This window comes from Micropterus dolomieu, linkage group LG13, assembly GCF_021292245.1.
Source record: "Micropterus dolomieu isolate WLL.071019.BEF.003 ecotype Adirondacks linkage group LG13, ASM2129224v1, whole genome shotgun sequence".
Lineage (NCBI taxonomy): Eukaryota > Metazoa > Chordata > Actinopteri > Centrarchiformes > Centrarchidae > Micropterus > Micropterus dolomieu.
The window spans coordinates 6,558,585-6,578,241 of NC_060162.1; the positions used below are offsets into that span (position 1 = coordinate 6,558,585).

Below are 19,657 nucleotides of genomic sequence, written 5' to 3' on the forward strand. Positions count from 1 at the left end.
GAATCCAACTAACAAAGTGGTTTCAGAAACTATTCAGGTCCCTTCACTTTTTGCACACTTTGTGTTGGAGATTTAATTTTAAATGGATTATCAATCTACCCTCAATAACCCATGCCAACAGAAAACATGTTTTTAGAAATGTTTGCAAATGTATTAAAAACTTAAATCTCTCCTTTACAGAAGTATTCAGACCCTTTGCTGTGGCACGTGCTTCCTGTTTGCTTTAATTATCACTGAGATCTGTCTAGCGGCAAAATTCAATTAATTGGACATGGTTTAGAAAGGCACACAACTGTGTAGCCTATAGGTCTCACAATACATACAGTAGATTAGGGCAAGGGTATGAAACCATTGCTAACGGTACGAGTGTTCCACATTGGTCTCAATAATTATGAAATAAAATAAGTTTGGAACCTTCACGCCTCTTAAGAATCGGCTGTCTGGCCAAACTGAATATCTGCAACAAGAGCCTTGTGAGGGAGGTGACTGATAACCCAACAGTCCCTCTATAGAGAGCTTCATCAGTGCAGAGATGCGAGAAGAAGGACCAGAAGGACGACCATCTCAGCAGCACACCATCAATTGGGCCTTAGCGTGGCTACATGGAAGCCACTCTTGAGTAAAAGGTATATGACAGCCCTTATGGAGTTTGCAAGCCAGTATTTGAAGGTTCTGAGAAGATGAGGAAAAAGATTATCTGGTCTTTGAGGAGAACTCCAAGCACCACGTCTGGAAACCACCAGGCACTACTCATCACCTTGTTAATACCACCCCTACGCTGAAGCATGGTGGTGGCAACATCATGCAATGGGTGTGCTTCTCGGTGGCAGGAACACAGAGACTGGTCAGAATTGAGGAATGAATTCAGAAAAACCTGTTCCAGTGTGCACATGACATCAGGATGGGGCAGAGGTTTACATTTCTGCATACAGCCAAGACAATGCTGTTATGGCTTTGGGACTGTCCTTAAGTGGCCCAGCCAAATGCCAGACTAAGCCCCATAGAACATCTGTGGAGAGAGCTGAAAATGGCAGTTCAAACGATTCCCATCCAATCTGAAGAAGCTTGAGAGGATACACCAAGAATCAGATAAACTTTGCAAATCTAGGTAAAGCTTTATATACTTACCCAAGACATGAAGCTGTAATTGCTGTGAAATGGGCAAAAACGTCATCACAATGTAGTGAAGGAGTTTGAATACCACCATAGATGAAAAATCATATCATAATCACATAATCATATTATGATGGAAGAATACATTTTATTCAGATCTTACATATTTCCACATTTTACCTTTAATTAAGTAATGAAACATTTAAGGTACATAACACATGATGTGTTATTTCAAGTATCAAACATAATCTGAATGCTGAATATCTTTACAAGGACCTCTTAACGTTCAACTGATCTACACTATTTACAGTATATAAAAATGTCCTATGCTAGTTTGTAGAAAATAAAATACTCTAAACTACCTCTGCTCTGTATGGGGTGAAATTGCAGAATATAATGATGTCGTTTTTACTAAATGAAATTCTGTTTGATGTCTTGTTTTCTAGAAGGAAAGGCCATTTTTTAGGACATCCTTCTTTGTCAAATGCAAACAAAAATTTGTTTCAGATTAGAAGGGATAATTTAAAAACGAGCACAAAAACACACAGAAGAGGCATTAAAAAGGGTACAGTAAATCTAAAGGTACAACTGTACATGATGTCAAGTAATCTGGTTATGTTTTTCTACCTGAGACCAATGTTTGACAACAGTCTGTGTTAAAACTTAACAGACATGAGAAGAAAAAAATATATATATATCAATAAACAGTTTGCCATTGTACAATATTTACATTTTCATAGGTACTTAACCAAATTAGGGAATCAGAGGCTTGAAACAGAATAATTAATAATTGGGAAAGCCTGCTTGAGTCAAACTAGCAATTTAACAGCGTTTCAGTTATTAATGTGTATGGTTTAATACTTATTTGAACCAATGGCCTTTTAAAAAAAGGCATTTCAGTAAATTCAAACTACTGTACACACTCAAAGTGCTTGAATGAAATGTATTTGTCAGTGTAGTAAATTTAGCTTCACTTCATTACAACTGACTGCAACCCCCCCCCCCCCCAATATTTTAGTTATAAATTAACCTTTACAAACATACAAAACAAAAACATTTAAAATAAAAGGCAAGACACCAACACGTTCCTCCTTTCACTCTCTATGGCTTTTATCCTTCTTCCACTTCTGTAAAAATGTCACTTAAGAAGTACTGAGACACACTGGTGGGCTCCTCCTCTTCTATATAGCTGCTCTCTACAACATCACTTACCTGGGAACCCTGCAACAAAGAACACAGGATCAGCTGTAATCGATTCCATGTGGGTGTGTAAAAATTCCACTGAATTAAAATGACCCCCCACCAACCTCTGTAGCATCTGCACCCTCCTTACCTCAGCTGTACATTGAGAAGTGCTGTAAGTTGGATCTGAGCATAGTTGGCTGTGCTCAGAAGTCTGTTTGATGTCCATTTCTGTCTGTGTTGGTGATGTGGGAGGCAATATTAAGTGGGTTTCCTCTTGCGGCAGTGTTGGACTGGGTGTGGGAGTGACATCATATGTTGACGCTACAGGAGCTTGCGTAGATCGTTTCCCTGCTGCGCGTGGAGTTTTGACCTTACGGCCCTTGGAAGATGCTTTACCAGGTGGAGAATCGCTCGAAGGGGCAGTCTTCTTTGTCTCAGAAGGGAAAGCAGGTAAGACTTCGGATTTTCTGTCAGGAAAATAAAAATTATTTGGGATTTGCAGCAATACAACAATAAATAAGACACCAAGATGAAACCTGGGAAAACTATTCAGGAGTTTTTCCCTCACCTATTCCTACTACTAGTTCGCCTAGTCTGTGCAGTTTGTGCTCCTGAGCTGCTATTTTCATGGTCTTTGCCATCTATTAGAGTCTCCTTCTCAATGTCTATATGCTCACAACTTCTTTTCTGGGGCTCAGTGATGAGCTCATTAATGGCTTTTGGCTGCACAGAAGGCCCAGCAAGCTCCGAGTCCTGGGTGGTGTTTGCTTGGACTGGAATTGACTCCTTTGCAGCAAGGGTCTTGCTGGCTCGCATCGTCGTTGTAGTATTGGACGTAACCTGCAGTTTGGCTGATTCAGAGAAACAGGTACATGATGAAAAAGATGTGTCCAATTTGCAGAGAATGCATGTGATGACTAAGTATTCATCTACTGCATACCTCCTCTTCTAGTGCCCATTAGTCTCTGCGTTGTAGGGGGAATTTCACTCTCATCAATATTCTCTACAGTCTCTGGAAATTCGGATGACTGAACTGTAGTCCTCTCTGTGCCATAAACGCAAACAATCCATGTTACCATTTCTAACACAACATTAATCATTAATAACATTAAATAAATGACAATAATGCAATCACTACCATGTGGATCCACTGGATTCTCCATCAAACTCTGGCATGGGTAAGAAAAAAAACAAGAAAGAATTTAACAAATGTAAACATTTTTGCAGCAACAAGTGGTTCCTTGCAATTCACTTACTTTATATGCAGCTGGATCCGGCCCAAAATCTATTACATTGATGAGGCCTGTCTCACCACTTTCCTCCATGGACACAGGCACAGCTACATTAGAGAGAGACCCATGTCCAGCTGCTGCCAAACTCTCTCCCAGAACACTGCAGAGGGGTGAAGAAAGTTGCAGAATCAGACACCAAACAAACCCACCGCCTGCATCATCGGGATGACCAGCTGATAAAAGGCAGGCACTAACCTCTGTTGCTGTATTGATGTATCTGTTACAGGAAGATAAGGGAAGGGTTCACACACACTGTCCACCACCTCCCCTGATGAGCAGACTGGGATCTCAGTCAGAGAGAGGATGAAAAACGGTTCATCTGGATCTGAAGGCACCTGCTCCGACAGCACTGAGAGTGACAGAGGTTTCAGAAACCAAAATCTTGGTACATGTGCTACATATAATTCACAGTATAAAATCAACTGATGGTGAGTGAGTGGAAAGTGATCTATAATTGACTTACAGTCCGGAAATATTGTGAGACTTTGGGTCTCTCCTGTAATTGATGTTGATGCATCCTGGGATTGTAAAGAAAATCAGTGACACATTTGAGGATTTATTCGTAAATATAGTACGAGCTTCTTAAGGCTTGCGTTTGTACTACTTTGAGTCGCTTAAGTGTGACGTTTCAGCTCTTTATTCATTACTTTTAAAATAGTTGAGTTATTTTACAATCTTTTCACGAACCCACTGACAAGTACCACCTGGTTGGGAATCACTGCTATACAATATAAACTTGGAGGTTTGCTAACACATGATAGAAGAATATTGGTCTGTGTTATTAGCATGTTGTTAAATATCTGGTCATGGACACTATAAACAAGCTTAACAGAAATTCCAACACAAAAAGACAATGCAATCACACAATATTTATTGATTAATATCTTACCTGAGTAGAATTGTCAGGTGCTTGTGTCAAACAGCCAATAGAGGACGCAGCATCATTTGGGTGGGGATTTTGAATACTTTGTTGTTCAATAGGTCCCTCTACTGGTTGTTGAAAGTCAGGTCGGAGCTCAGACACAGATTTGTGGGAAACCGAAGCATCCACACCTTCTGAGTGAGTACCAGAATCTGTGGAAACAAATAACAATTAGTGATTGACAAAGGTACTGCATGGTGATGAATGGCAGTGATCCTGAATATCTGCTCACCATTACGTAAAGTAAGGGAACTTTAATTTTAAAAAGATGTCAGACCTGATCCTGCTTTTTTTGTATTCCGGACTTGTTGGGGTTTTGGAGGTCGGCTGCTGGGTGCCAGGTTGGGTTTGGGTTTAACTAGCCGGCCTCTACGAGTCTGAGGAGCTTTTCTTGAGGACTTGGAAGAGTCGGTTTTCTCTGACTGATTATCATCACTGCTTTAAGTGGAAAACAAACTAATTAATCTCACTAATATTAATTTTAAAACATGAGGCTGTTAATAAAGTTATTTTTGAAAACATAGTTATGATTCATGACTTACCTTTGGGCAGATGTTTGATTAGTTTTAGTGGTTTCAGAACATTGTTGGACTGCATCTTGACTTTGAACCTCTGAGTCATTCTCTGAACGTGGCTGCTGAGTGCTTTCTTTTGCATCTGGTTTGGACTGTGTGTAAGTAGGGAGTATAGATTTCATTTTTGACACAGTTGAACCATCTTCTGAAGACTGGACATTTGAAACTGCAGTTGGATCATCTGTTAGTTGGGTATTTGTCGCTGTAACTCTAATGGACAAGTCCTGTTTGCAGTCCCATTGAGAACCCGGTCCAGCCTCCACCTTGTCATTATTTGACATTGTGTCCCCTATGGATTCCTCTTCAAATGTAGGTGTTTCACTACCCCTAAGTTCAAGAACTGAGTCTGTCAACATAGACTGATTCTCAGCAACCCAGGATGTTGCTATAGTGATACAATCAGAGGAAGTACGCTCATCATTTGTGCTGTCTAGTGACTCTGAGGGTCCTAAATTTGTTGAGCTGAGAAGTTCTGAATGTAATGAACAATGTGTTGATGTCAAGTGCTTGCTGTTTTTCTCTGCGAGTTTCAGTTCTGTTTGTGCATCGTTCTTGTCCACAGAAAGTTGTTCTGAGGTTACATTTGAAGATGTGTCCATATGGTACTGTTCTGAGGGTTTACTGGTGTAATTTAAGTGAAGTTTTGCTTGGGTAGTTCTAGTGGATGATCCTAAATTGGGTTTGACCTTGGGAAAGCGTTGCCTTCTTTGAGGTGCATTTTGTTCTGAGCCCTCTGAGTTTAAGTCTAGTGCACTACCAACATTTGTCTTTTGGGCCTCAGTTGAATGAAATTCCTCTGTGGATTTGTGAGTTGAGTCTAATTCCAACAATGGTACCGAAACTGAATCAGTGGTAGTACTTTTAATTTGGCCTGGTTTTTCAGGAGGGGTGCTACTGCATGTTGGCTGTGCTTCTCCCTCTGTTATTGTGTTGTCAGTGGATTCAGGTCTGGAAGGTGGATTTGAGGGTTTCTCTACAAGCATGTATGTAACAGGGTCTTTTGTAGTTTGAGGTTTAGACCACACAGTTCTTGATATCTGTGATAACTTGGGTTTGACTTTTTGTAATCGACCTCTCCTAGTCTGGCAAGTAGATGCGGTATCCATCCCTTCTTTCTGACTGACAAGTACCTCTTCTACAGGTGTAACACATGGAGCAGGATGTTCGCTGCTTTCTTGGACAGGGGCTGACTCTATGTTTGAGTCTTTTCCAACTTGTGATCCTGTTGCTGAGCAAGATGTAAGTGGATTACTACAAGTACTCTCAGTTGTACCAGCTTGGGACATCGGTTTTTCATCTGTGGATGTTGGCCTTGTGTTTCTGGTGTCCTGTTCGACACTAGATTCAAATTGAGCATAAGAGAAGTTCTGGTTTTCCAAGACACTCTGATCTGATGTTGCTGCATCTGATTCTACATGAACAATATCTTGTGTATATAGTTCCTCTGTGGGTGTAAGATTAGAGCCTAAATCCAATGATGGTAAGAGATCTGAGGCAGGACCAGTGCTTTGACTTGGTTTTTCAGGAGAGGCGGTGCAAGTTGGTTCTGCTTCAAGCTCTACTGTTGCTTTTTCATGTAATTTGGGGTTTAGAGTTGGGTTGGAGTCTTTATCTAAAGTGTCTTTTGTAGTTTGAGGTTTGGAATGTACGGTTCTTGATGTCCGTACTAGGTTGGGTTTGGGTTTGACTTTCTGGAATCGACTCTTCCTGGTCTGGCGAGTTGGTGCGATATCCATCACTTCTTCCTGACTGACAGGTAACCCTTCTATCGGTGTAACACGTGGAGCAGGATGGTCGCTACTTTCTTGGACAAGGGCTGACTCTATGTTTGAGTCTTGTCCAACTTGTGATCCTGTGGCTGAGTCGGATGTCAGTGGATTACTACAACTACTCTCAGTTGTACCAGCATGGGACATTGTTTTTTCATCTGTGGATGTTGGCCTTGCATCTCTGTTCTGTTCCACACTAGATTCAAACTTGGAATCAAAAAAGTTCCGGTTTTCTGAGGCACTATGATCTGATGTTGCTGCATCTGATTCTACTTGAACAATATCTCGTGTATATAGTTCCTCTGTGGGTGTAAGATTAGATCCTAAATCCAATGATGGTAAGAGATCTGAGGCAGGACCAGTGCTTTGACTTGGTTTTTCAGGAGAGGCGGTGCAAGTTGGTTCTGCTTCAAGCTCTACTGTTGCTTTTTCATGTAATTTGGGGTTTAGAGTTGGGTTGGAGTCTTTATCTAAAGTGTCTTTTGTAGTTTGAGGTTTGGAATGTACGGTTCTTGATGTCGGTGTTAGGTTGGGTTTGGGTTTGACTTTCTGGAATCGACTCTTCCTGGTCTGGCGAGTTGGTGTTTCCTCACTCTCTTCTTTCTGACTGACAGGTAAATCTTCCGCAGGTGTAAAACATGAAGCAAGATGGTCGCTGCTCTCTTGGACTGGGGCTGAGTCTATATTAGTCCCTTGTCCAATATGCGATTCTGTGACCACTGGGTCAAATGTCACCAGGTTATAACTACTCTTAGTTGTCCCAACATTTGACATCAGTATGTCATGTTTGGACTCAGATGTTGACCTTGAGTGTCTGGTGGCCTGTTCCAAAATGGGTTCCAATTGGGTGCTAGATGGTTCTTTTGTAAGTTTGATTTCATCTTTTAACAATTGTTGACTACAATCTGCTATCTTAGGGGATACTTTGGCAGCTGTCTCAGTGGCTTGAGAAAGTTGAGGGGCAATTGTGTGGCTCTCTTCAGCTGTCCTTACTGTTGATGTCTCTGGTTGGAATTTTGACTGAGCAGTCTTTGAGGCTTGGTCTAGGTTTGGTTTTGGTTTCACCTTGGAAACGCGTCCTCTCCTGGTTTTTGGAGAATTTTTCTTTGAGCTCTCTGGACTTGACTGCAGTTGAGGGTTAGGGTCCATATCAGAATCTGTCCAGAGGACACTAGTTTCACCATCGTCTTTTGTTCTGTTTTGTAGCTCCACAGTGGCAATGGTTTCGGATGTTTCTGTGACTCCATGACCAGGAGTTGCAGCCATATGAGGAACAGCACTGTTTTCCTCTTGTGCAGCAGGCTTTGATAAAATCTCTTCTTCTAGGTGTTGGCTGGTTTCTTTCACACTGACTGACGTTGTACCTAAAATTAAACATAAAGGTACATTTTTAATTTATTGTCATTTGTTCTAAAACAAATGAAATCCAATTCCAATACACAGAATTGTGTGTCTCTAACCGGATATGTGATCTTGTGTGGCTATTTGATTCTGTGCTGATTGAGAGAGGTGAGCCAGGTTGCCGATAGTCAACAGGGTTTGAGCAGCCTCATTGTAGCTCTCATCCTCAGATGCTAAACAAAAAGAGCCCCACAGAATTAATACTTCAATATAAACACACACACACACACACACACACACACACGCGTATTCCACTGGGAGCAACAACATACCTTCTGTGTGTTCTGAAGAAAGAAAGTCTATAACATCCTGCAAGGGAAACAATGTATTGAAAGTCACATCAAAAACTTGTCAAGGGATGTAATGTATGGAAAAAACATAGCCCCAGTTACACTTCTTTGTCATTATTTTTTGTCATGTCTTTGTCAGTTGATTACATATGGACACAAAAAGGTTGCTATGAGTTCATCCAAGTCAACAAAATATTAATACATTTTAATTAATAAAAATACAAATAGCAAGACTGCATACATCATTGTTCAAATTCTAAATTTTCTTAATTTAAAGTGTGCAAAAACTAAAACTAAATAATTTTAAGTCACAAGATAACTGAATGATCCATGCGCAAACCAAATATATGCACTAAAACTGAAAAGAGGGAGACATCTGCATATTAAAATAAAGCGTAACTGGGGATAATGCGTTAATTTCACTGGTATTACATTTTAGACATAGGGCACTTACAACCAGCAGGTCCAACTGATGTTCACATGGTTCAGTGTCATTTTGTGCCAGCTCAAAAGAGGCATCAGGGCACAGTGCATCTTGGGAGATGCCCAACACATCAGGTATATTGGCCAAGATATCAAGCTATGTGTGGGATGAGGGGAGCCACAGTGGAGGGTTTGAATTATGGAATGTAAAACCATGCACAAAGAAAAACGAATGCAAACACAAAAATGCTTGTTATAAGAATTTAGCAAAAATAAAAATAATGGATGGTGTGTCTCACCACAACATGATGGGAAATTGTTTCTCATACCTCCTCCATAGTCTCTTCCACTTCTGATATTACAGGATGTGGGGAACGCAGGCTGACAGGCACAAAAACAGGGGCAATGCTGTCCTTACTGGAGCTACATGCAGGGTGCTGCTCCTCCTCCATCTCTTCTTCGTCCCACTGGTTTTCATTCTCCTCATCACTGTATTCTGACTGCGAAGCTCTGAGGGTGACTAGTTTGGGCTTTTTGGACTCTTGGGATGATTGTGACTTTGATAATCTTCCCCTCTTGGCTGTGCATTTGTGTTTAGGCCTGGGAGCAGAAACTCCTGGTGAGGCAGGAGTGGTTTCAGATGCAGAGGAGTGTGCACTCTCTTTGGCAGGGTAAGTCAAGGGCTTGGTGGGTTTGGGCACTCTCCCATACCTACAAAACACAATCACACAGCGGTGATCTCATGATCTATCTTAATATATCCAAAGTATTGTGTGGTAATTGGGAATAGGAATGTTTCTGGATCCAATGGGAGCCATGAAATATGGGTTAACATGAAACACTGTACCTGGTAGGTCTTGGAGGTTGAACTGTGGCATCCTCTTCTTCAGAAGAAATGTCATCAGCTGACCTCTTAGTGGCTTGCCTTAATGGTGATGTATCATTATCTACCTATAAGGTTAGCATAACTTTCAGTAAGGCAATAAATAATGTGTAGAAAGATCTGTTGACTCCAAACTAAAACTGAAATAATTACCTGCTTTTTAGAGGCTTCATCACTCACACTCTCGTCCCCTTTATCTGGCGCAGTATCTTTGGCCTTTGTAGAGGGTGGTGGAGGCTTTTTACCCCACTTCCGGCCCAAAGGCAGTACTGGCTTAGGTGCTCTTCCTCGTGAGAGTTTAGCTGGCTTGATTGCGGTGTCCTTGGCTGAATTCATAGACTCAGTCTTATCAGATCTGCATATTAGAGGACAAATAAGAGAATTTTAATGCCAACTAAAGATGTATACAAAATACATGGTTTTAAACAACATTTTTAAAGTTTCATTACATGTCGAAATTAGTACGGTCTTCAGGAAGTGCTGCTTCAGCGTCTTCGGGTGTGTAGGCGTCATCTAATCATATAAAAGGAAAACAAAATTAAACCGCCAGCAACAATCAACAAGGGCCATGCACAAATGGACAAACTGGGATAACTCTGAGGAAAAAGGGGCCAGAAAGTAATTTAAATTTAGAATTTTAAATATTGCTTGCTTTAGGACCATATGCATACATTTTCTAGAATTTTTTTGTTAAACCAGTTAGATGGAGCAAAATGGCAGCGCCCATAGACCTACATTACAATGACTGTGCACACATATATACATTATTTAAAACTAAAAAGTTTTGTAAAATGTGCATATTTTTTTAAATAACTGAATGATCATTTACCTTGTTCATTGCTTTTTTCACCCGTTTTGTTTTTCTTGTCATTTGGTTCCTCAGTCAAGGCCTCCTGTCTATTATTTCTTTTGCGTTTCTTCTTAGGCTTAGAAACAGGTGTTCCACCCTCATTACAGAGGTCCTCATTCTCTTTCTCTCCCTCCTCCTCCAAGTCAGGAATTTTATTCTCCACTTCCTCATTTTCCTCCTCCACGTCACTCAGCTTCTTTGCAGCTTTGCCTTTAGATGGGATGAGAACACACAATGATTGCGGAATTGAAAAATGCAGGGAGAATAGTCGTACCCAAAAATAACATTGTTATAATATGGTAACATTGTATAATAATGGTCAACTCAGAGTATAAAACATGATAAAACGCATGGAGAGACAGTTACCCTTTGCCTTTCTCTTGTGCTTCTTGGGGGAGTTCTTCTCTGCAAGTGACTTGAGTTTCTTCCTATTTTTCTGAACTTCCATAATCTTATCCAGCAGCTTAGAAAAATACTCTATGTCCAGTTTGCGCCTCTCTCCTACAAAACAATGGTCAATAAATGTTGCATCAAAATCCACAGAGGGATTGTATGGGAACATTAACCAATTCATGTTATATTCAACCAGCTAAACATACTGTCCAACAGAATACTTACTGAAAGCTTTGTCAATCCTCCAGGCATTCTCTCGCTCTTCTTTTTTGAATTTGTTCTGAAAGTTTAAATCAATTAAATTAACAATCATAAACTGTTCATTGTGATTTTACTGAAGCAGTGTGTTGATTCATCATATCATGTTCTATAAATCTATGTATAGCTGTATTGATCACTGACCTTTATCTCTGATCGTGCTCTGTGAGGAAACAGTTGACAAATCATGGAAAAGTCTGTTCCCACCATGCTAACTGCCAGGAAGAACATGTCTGTCTCTGATGGAAAACAACAAACAATCATGATGTGAAAAATCTATATGAACAAGGCCTCAGAGAGATGTTATAATTCTGGTATCTATATCTATTATCCACATCCGTTTAACCTTCACTGGACCAGGGTTTCGAATGGGTCCCTTTCCTGAAGCTTGAGTAAGTTGTAGTAGAGCCACGCTCAAAGATAGGGTCTCGTTCCTGTGCTGGGTTTGGCCCTTTTGCTCGCTGGACTTCCACTGTCAGGCTAAGACACAGGTTGAGAGGATATGACTAAGCGGACAATCAGTTCCAGTATCTCCAATATCACAATAATGTAGCAATGTTTATATTAAATCACATCTCTGTAGGATGTTCTAGATGCATTTGTAGACACTGTCAGTTTCCAACAAGCTAATGAAAAACTCAACAATAACTGAGTGAGGGGAAACTGATGAACATGAAAGAATGCATTTCATAGCCTAGAGAAGGCCACTGACCTCTCTTCGTCAATGATCAGTGAGCCATCCTCTGCTACTTTGACTTGAGGAACCATGAGAGCTTCTTCCTGTTCTTCCTCTGCCTCCTCCTCTTCCTCCTCCCTCGGACTTGCAATTTTAGGGTGGACTTCAAGTTCCTGCGCTCTCTCTGGTGACCTGCAGGGATTCAATTGCAAATATCAGGCAGAAGAAAGGGAGATGGTAAACAAGTAACATCTATATCTCATTATGCAAACTACAGCTCCATGAAGGCTGACTTTTAGTTAAAAAGTGTAGTGCATTATGCAGATTATTTCCAAGTGGCCATGAGGCTTGACAATGTCTGTGTGGGTCTCTTCTGGGTGCTCCAGTTACCTCCCACAGTCCAAGGACATGCAGGACCATGGTTAATTTGAAACTCTAAACTGGTGTGAATGCCAGTGTGAATAGTTGTCCATCTCTACTTGTCAGCCTGTGATTGACTGGTGACTTTTCCAGATTATACCCCTGCCATATCAGATAGGACTGGCCCTTAAGGATTAACAGATATAGCTAATGGATGGATGGATGGATGGAGCTCTCTATATCAGATGTGCAGTAACTTTATACAACTTGAAATGTATTCAACCTGTATACCAATATCAATCAATATCTGTTTTAATAGTACTTTTTTTCAGTTAGTTTTTTGTGTGAAGAAAACACATTACACAACAATTTAAACAACACGACAACTTGACATAAAAATATCACATCCTTTTCACTACTGATGTATGGATGCAAATAAACAAAGTCAGAATGAAGCTAATACGGCGTGTTTCATTTTGTTCCCAAACATCAATAAAACTAAAAGGGAAAAGTATTGGGAAAGATGATGAGGTAAACTTACACTTCTCTTCCTGGAGAAGGTGGGACCACCGTCTCATTCTCTTGAGCAGAGTCTTCTAAACTAGATCTGGAGAATTTGCAAATTATAGTCACGAAAGACAATACACACAAAAAAGACTTCTTTTCAAATAAGACCCAGCATTATCAATAGAGAAAATCATCTCTGGAGGGAAGGATCAAATGTTACACATGCTTGACTAAGTTACAGAGGAGACTCTTACGTCATGGGGTTAGACACTGGTAGATAACGGATGAGGTCCCTCATGGTCATTTTTGCAGGATCTAAAGTAAATTCTTTTGCACGTGCCTTTGTTTTCTTGATTTTCTGCAACATCAAAGTATAACACTCTTAATATAATGCAGCAAGATATATCCAACATCATATATCAAATTATTAAGTCATTATACCTAGAATGTGAACAGACTTTACCTTCTCTTTGTGCATCTCCTGTCTGAGCAACTCTCTGAGCTTTTGGGCCTTTGCAAGCCTCTGTAAGTCTGATGGGTCATTCAGGAGTCTGCTCAAGGAGAACGCTGGTGGTGACAGTGAAAGCCCACTCTTAGATGACACTAGAGTCTTGGCTTTCTCTGATATCTCAATATGTTCTTTGTCTGGTAAAGATGGGGGGGCTTTCTCTGGTAGTCTGGGGGGAACTTCTTTAACTTGACTATTTGACGTGATTTCTAATTGTTTGCCGCTGTCTGCTGGCAGGTGGATTTGTTCTAGCGAGTCTTCAGCTGGAGATACAGCTAAACGTCCCGAATTGTCAGATGAGATGAGGGTGGGTTTAGGTTGCTCTGTGGGCTGCTTGCTCTCTTCTGAAGGCCTCCGTCGCCTTGGGGACTTGAGTCCCTGAGGGGCTGCTGTAGTCCCAGTTTGGCTGGACGTTGTTGACTTGTCAAGTTCTGAGCAAGGGACTTCAACAAGAGTTTCAGAGACTGCCTTGACCGGTGACTTTGGTGTCCGAGCAAGGCTGGAGGGGCGGCCTGGAGCCACTTTGGGCTTGATAGAAAACCGCTTCCTTCTCTGGACTGCTGCTGAGGAGCTGGTGCCTTCCCCATTTTGGTCATTACCATCCCTAAGAAAAGTTATTTTTGTCATACATAACAAAAGTAGGAATCATTCTAAAATACATTTTAGAAGCCATTTAATGCTTGTTTCTCACCCTGGGGCAGTAGGTTTTTCTGATGGGGTCACAACAGACTTGTTATCTGTCACAGCAGTAGCAGTGCTGCTCTCACTGACGCTTTGGGGGTTCTCACTGGCTTCCTGATTTACTGAAGTGGCATCCTGAGTTGTTGCTGGTGTTCTCCCTGCCGTACCGACGTTGGGTCGAATACTAAATCTTGACCGACGAAACATTTTGACCTGAAAACATACATGAAGTCAAACAAGCATCATTTTCCAACAGTAACACCTGACATCCAGCTGAAAGTAAATCATCACCAAAGAAAATGACTCAGAGATCATGAACCAGAGGTGCTGTAGAGAACTGTGATCTTTACATAGAACAACAGACTGATTTTACTGCATCAATAATTTTATATTTTTTCTTCAATTCCAACCATTGCCAAACCTACAACAACACAAAAATCTTCTCCCCAGATGCGGTTCACAGTGGATTTGAAATTTGTGAATTTCAAAAAATAGCCTAACATAAATACTCCTGATATACATTGCTTACCCTAGCTTGTCCTTAACATGCAAAGTGCAAAACACTGAAGAGTATGCTGAATCCTTAGAATACCAACACTGCATATCAAATATCACTGCTCATTACAAAGCATTCAGACCACTGAACCAATGCAACACATTACTATATAAATGAAAATAAACTAAATAAAATTTAAACGTGTGTTTGCAGACTTTTCTCCTCATTTTATCATCAATACCCTGTTGGGCAGCATTGCCCCATTATTGCTTATCACCTCACCACTACAGCATTACATTTCAAATGTATGGCAGTGGATGCAACTTATAATGTATTACCTGCTCTGTCACTTTGGAAACTGAAACTCTAAACAAAAACGCATTTCTTTTATATACGGTTTTCTCTCTGCAAGTGTAAAGTTACCCACCCCATTAACGTTAGCTAAACAGCAGCATCGCAGCAAGCCAGCACTTATAGCTGTACAACTAACGTTAGCAAGGAAGGGTTCTTTTATGTAACATACAACATGCAAACCTCAGCAATTCGTTTAACTGACTAGCGACGTTGACAGCTGACAAGCCGTCAAGTCTCGCCGTAAAGAAAATCTCATTGGAATGACCACACCTTGTTCGAACAAATGCAAGGACATGGAAATAACGCGACAATAATGTAAAAAAATAAAAAAGAAAAACAAGCCGAAAAGTGCACAAAGGGCTCAAACTCGCACAACACTTTTAGTATGGAGTCTTACTGACTTGGACCGTCCTACTGTTGATGTTTAAAAGCTGAGGCAGCTACATTTATAATTTTAATGCGTCTACATGTGTTATTTTGCTTGTAACAACGTACCTCTTCAAGAATATGTCGTTTGCTGGAAGAATTAAGCTTTCTTTAATTGACGTCGAGTGGCAGGTAGCGGACTCCATGCACACACACTAATCCACCATGTTTTTCGTGACGCAATATTTCCGTCATTGAAAGGGGCTGTGGGAAATGTAGTCAGAGCCTCGCAAAGAGCTGGATGAGGCAAGATCATACAGTCTATGGGCAAGACTGGCCTTTTTTTCTCAAGAATTCTGACCATTATATTGGTATGTGATGGGAACAGTATTGAGGTGTTTTAAGTAAAGGTAACAATACACCAATCTAAAATACTCAATCAAAAGTAAAGCAGTCATAATTTTAGGTAAGTAGAAATACAGAAGCATTATCAAGAACATTTATTTAAAACATCATTCTATTGGATGATTAATACTTGTAAGCAGTGTTTTGATGTTGTAGTTGGTCTAGGTGAAGCTAATTTTGGTTATAGAAGTATCAAGTAGCAGAAAATAGGCCTCACACACGTTTTTGTTTAGGTTATATATAATAACTGTCAGTCAAGTACTGTTAAAGTACTGCAATTTTGAAATAACTTGACACATATAGCTAGTTTGTAGATTCAAATTGTACATATCAATGATGACCTTATTAAATACAATGCATTTCCCTAATTAAACTACCCAACTTACATAAAGTAGATAAAATTAACTCCATCTCAATAAACTCTAAAAGTGGTTGCACATTAATTTATCAGTAATAAGTTTTTACACTGTGGGATTGTCTCTCACAATCTGTATACTTACATAACTATAAGAACTGTTTGTATATTGTTTTACTGGAATTTTTTTCCCAACTGGGGGTTGTTGTAATGTCATCCACTTGAGTTACTAGATAGAGAGGCTCCATGTGATTTTTCCTGTTGATGTCAGAAAGATTTCAGAAGAACTCCTTAAAGGCCAACGAATGCAGATTTGAATGACAACTTGTACATGTCCACCAGCGGTTCGCCCATGTTCTTCTTTCGTACCAGCTAACACTGTATGTGTCCAAAATTGTATGACACACAATAAAAAGACATACTGTATAGAAACATTGTAGTTACAGAACAAAGACGTACACCATCAGTGTTTGGGCACGAAGACATAACTTAACTTTGCATTTCTTGAATCATACAGTATATGTGTTTGACTCTTGAACCTCCAGTGGGCTGCAAATTGTTGATTCGTTATCTCAGTCTGTGGAAAACAATGGACTAGTCAACACCTTTTGTTGTTATGATTGAATTTTTTTATTTGTTTAACACAGACAATATCACAAGTGAACCTCTTTGGACATGCCTTTTCTCACACACCACATTCTTTCTTCAGCAGATCATGACATAACATTTACTTAGTAGATCAGTGGTCTTTAATAATAAAGGAACTACTGATTGGACAGGAAAAAACACCAGAGGCAGAGGTGTACAAAAAAAAAAAAGGGGCGGGTCACGGACAAGAGTTCATCATTTGGATTGTCTTTCGCATGTTGTAGCATCTTGTCCCAAAGATGATTTTTGCTCCATTCACTCCATTCCAGCTGTGAGGGGATACAGAAGAGGAAAAAAGTGAAAAGAGTGTGTATCCTGTACAGATGGATTCAGTTAAGGAATAAACTTAAAATGGAAACATACTTACTTATGGACAAAGTAATCGTCAAGCAAAGGGATTTCCAAAAGGATCCCCAAAAGCAGTTGTCTGACCAACAGTAGCAGTCTGCTGTAAGATTGAGAAAAAATATAAATTATTACTGTGACACTTGTTGTGGTGTAAATATGTGTCTGTGGGAATCTCTGTACCATAACTACAGGTGGCGCTCCAAATGGACTGGAATTTGGGGCCCCAAATGCTTTATCGAACATGTCCTGATTGTTTGGTATGGGAGCAGAAGAGAGGGTGGCATCGAGGAGGCCAGGGTTAAAGCTTTGAGCTGGGGCTGCAGCTGGGGCAGGAGCTGGTTTAGGAAAATCTAAACACATTACAGGACACAATTAGTGACAAATCTTACAGTCATACATGTCAACTTGCAAAATTTTGACTACATGCACCACAGTGCTTTACTACAGCTGATTTACCGTTAACAACTGTTGACATCTGATTGATATCAAAGTCATCATGATCTGCAGTATCCTGAGCCAGGCCCACTTTACTGGAAAAGTACTTATCAAAAGAGCTGGCTTCGTTGCTGCTTGGGGCTGGAGCAGAGTTGGACCCGAGCTCCCCTTTCCTCGCTGGGATGGCAGGGGGTTTGGCAAGCTGGAAGTCCTTGAACATGTCCTTTCCAGTCTTCTTCTCTTTATCTCCAAGGGGGTCCAAAGCTGTAAACGCACTGTTCTCTACCTTTGGAGGGGCCTCCTTAACAGGTGGCCTAGGAGGAGGGCGTGACGGACCTTGTGGGTCACCCATTGCATGGAACGGGCTGGGCTGGAAAGGATTGGTCATGGCGGGCTGCCCCCAAGCTGGAGCACCAAGAGGCACCGCTGGGGGAGGCTGGCCCCAGGCATGGGGTGGGGATAAAGGTGGGGCACCAAATTGAGATGGCACCTGCTGGCCCCAGACTGCGGGTGATACAGGTAGCCCACCAAAGGGAGATGGCTGTGGGAAGGTTGGTCCAGGGCCTGGAGCTGTCACTCCTGGCATGGGGAACATGGAGGGTGCAGAGGTGGAGGCTCCCCACATGCCTGCAGCAGGGATACTTGTGGTAGCTGGAAAACCTAACTGAAGATTCCCTGAATATAAAAAAAAAATGAATATGAAAGATTAAAGGGAGGGAAATGTAAAGCAGAATTAACATCTTAATATTTGAATAAGACACAACGTTCCCCTCTTGTGTATTACCCAGAGCAGCTAATGAGGAGGGAGTGGAGTTGGCAGGTATACTGTTGAAAAGGTCACTTGAAGCAGATAACCCTTCAGAATGACCAGGATCAGCAAACAGGTCTGCTCCAAACAGATCACTTGCTGTGGACTATTCACAGAAAATAAAACATAAATATGAAATACTATTGCGCCACATTAACATAACTGTATACCCGATAACCCATAAACTATGCTGTATTTAGAAAGTAAGATTAAACCAACCTTCTACAGCAGCAATAGATTATTTACTAGAATTATGTAGTCTGAAATAAATACTAAAGTATTTACCTGAACATCAGTTAATATGCATGCCTTGCCACTTACCAGTGCTTTTATCACTGAAGCATGAATGTTAGAAAATAGATTAAGATCAGAGATGACAAAGGGTACAGTTAATTGTTTAGCAGCACAGTCATTTACTCAAGCCAGTTATAGAAGCATGTAGCCACCAGTGCATGCATGAAGACAGAACAGATCCAAAGAACAAACCCTTAACTGCAATCCTGAATTATAGGCCTTGCATCCTATCTTAACCAAATGCATCCTCCGGCATATGCTGTCAGGCACCAGTGCATAACCCAAATGCTCAGAAAGGGAGATGTTAGCAAACTAATTATACTCTGATAAATGTGCATAAACCCCATTTTAGGCTTCACACATGCAACTCTATTATGATTCATCTAGCTATAGAATTTCACCTTTGCACTTCTTCGACCTCGTCCAGCCTTAGAGCTCTGTGGAGGCGGGTTTATGACTACTGAATCCTTGCTATGAGTCACTGGGGGTTGTGGGTGTTGAATTATGCCATTAGAGACAGGGGTGGGTTTCAAAGAGGGGTCAATAAATGGGTTTTTGGTTGAGAGAACTGGTCCAGATTCATTCGCGTCCATCATGGTTATTGTGTTGCCCTGACTTATTTTGCCCCCTAGTGGCCACTGTCCATTACTGAGAGCGAGGATCATTGTCTTACTGGATAATCCATTTATCTGCTGACTGAGGTGTTCAGAGTCTTCATTCAAACCGCTAATAATTGTCTTACTGGTGTTGCCAGCATTGCTGTTTTGGTTATTAGTGGTGGGGAGGGAGATGTGTGATTTATCGGGTTCCAAGCTAGAGGATGATTTAGAAAGGGGGTCATCTCTGAAAGGGTCAGTGTCTGGGGTTGGAAAGTAGCCAAATGTCGAGGAAAAGGGATTCACTGTCTGGGGAGATGATCTATGGTCAGGGGCATGGGAAGTTACAAAGGAGTTTCCCTTTATGCAATTCTGATTGCTGTCAACTTCAGCAGAAAAGTCCAGCAAGAGAATATCTTTATAGTCCTGGTTAACATGAGGGGGGCAGTGGGAGAGAAAAAAAGAT

General features: G+C 40.9%; 2 protein-coding genes across 5 annotated transcripts in view; both read right to left on the reverse strand.

Moving 5' to 3' along the window:
- Window positions 1–1,236: 1,236 nt before the first annotated feature.
- On the reverse strand, window positions 1,237–15,569 carry zgc:162472 (uncharacterized protein LOC553495 homolog). 2 transcript variants are annotated; one of them, XM_046067005.1, is made up of 29 exons: window positions 15,432–15,569; window positions 14,097–14,299; window positions 13,361–14,009; window positions 13,152–13,255; window positions 12,932–12,997; window positions 12,067–12,222; window positions 11,701–11,834; window positions 11,499–11,593; window positions 11,322–11,376; window positions 11,070–11,204; window positions 10,683–10,913; window positions 10,303–10,366; window positions 10,007–10,208; window positions 9,818–9,921; window positions 9,300–9,681; window positions 9,002–9,127; window positions 8,530–8,566; window positions 8,317–8,430; window positions 5,055–8,220; window positions 4,790–4,947; window positions 4,480–4,664; window positions 4,054–4,108; window positions 3,786–3,939; window positions 3,555–3,690; window positions 3,437–3,467; window positions 3,239–3,343; window positions 2,867–3,149; window positions 2,447–2,765; window positions 1,237–2,334 (listed from the first exon to the last, which is right to left on the reverse strand). In XM_046067005.1, exons 2-29 carry the CDS (start codon window positions 14,291–14,293, stop codon window positions 2,224–2,226), a joined length of 7,554 nt encoding a protein of 2,517 aa, XP_045922961.1. In that variant the 5' UTR covers window positions 14,294–14,299; window positions 15,432–15,569; the 3' UTR covers window positions 1,237–2,223. The 2 variants fall into 2 exon arrangements, with proteins under 2 accessions (XP_045922961.1, XP_045922960.1); XM_046067004.1 differs by having other exon boundaries at window positions 4,790–4,950.
- A 1,099-nt stretch (window positions 15,570–16,668) lies between these two features.
- The window catches only part of dab2 (DAB adaptor protein 2), a 10,914-nt gene continuing 7,925 nt past the window's right edge, over window positions 16,669–19,657 (reverse strand). For 2 of the 3 annotated variants that reach the window (XM_046067225.1, XM_046067227.1), the window contains 4 exons: window positions 17,515–17,983; window positions 17,239–17,408; window positions 17,078–17,158; window positions 16,669–16,979 (listed from right to left, as the gene is read on the reverse strand). In XM_046067225.1, coding sequence (XP_045923181.1) covers window positions 17,096–17,158; window positions 17,239–17,408; window positions 17,515–17,983 — 702 coding nt within the window. In that variant the 3' untranslated portion in view covers window positions 16,669–16,979; window positions 17,078–17,095. The remainder of the gene's footprint in view (window positions 16,980–17,077; window positions 17,159–17,238; window positions 17,409–17,514; window positions 17,984–19,657) is intronic. The other variant, XM_046067226.1, reaches the window with a different exon arrangement.

What these genes read in the sequence shown, in the direction of transcription:
- zgc:162472 (XM_046067004.1), bottom strand. Translation starts at nt 14,293, where the DNA reads ATGTTTCGTCGGTCAAGATTTAGTATTCGACCCAACGTCGGTACGGCA. An exon ending in TGGAAGAGACTATGGAGGAG is followed by an intron (nt 9,128 to 9,299) that starts GTATGAGAAACA and finishes TCCCACACATAG; the next exon opens with CTTGATATCTTGGCCAATAT. An exon ending in CACACAAGATCACATATCCG is followed by an intron (nt 8,221 to 8,316) that starts GTTAGAGACACA and finishes GTTTAATTTTAG; the next exon opens with GTACAACGTCAGTCAGTGTG.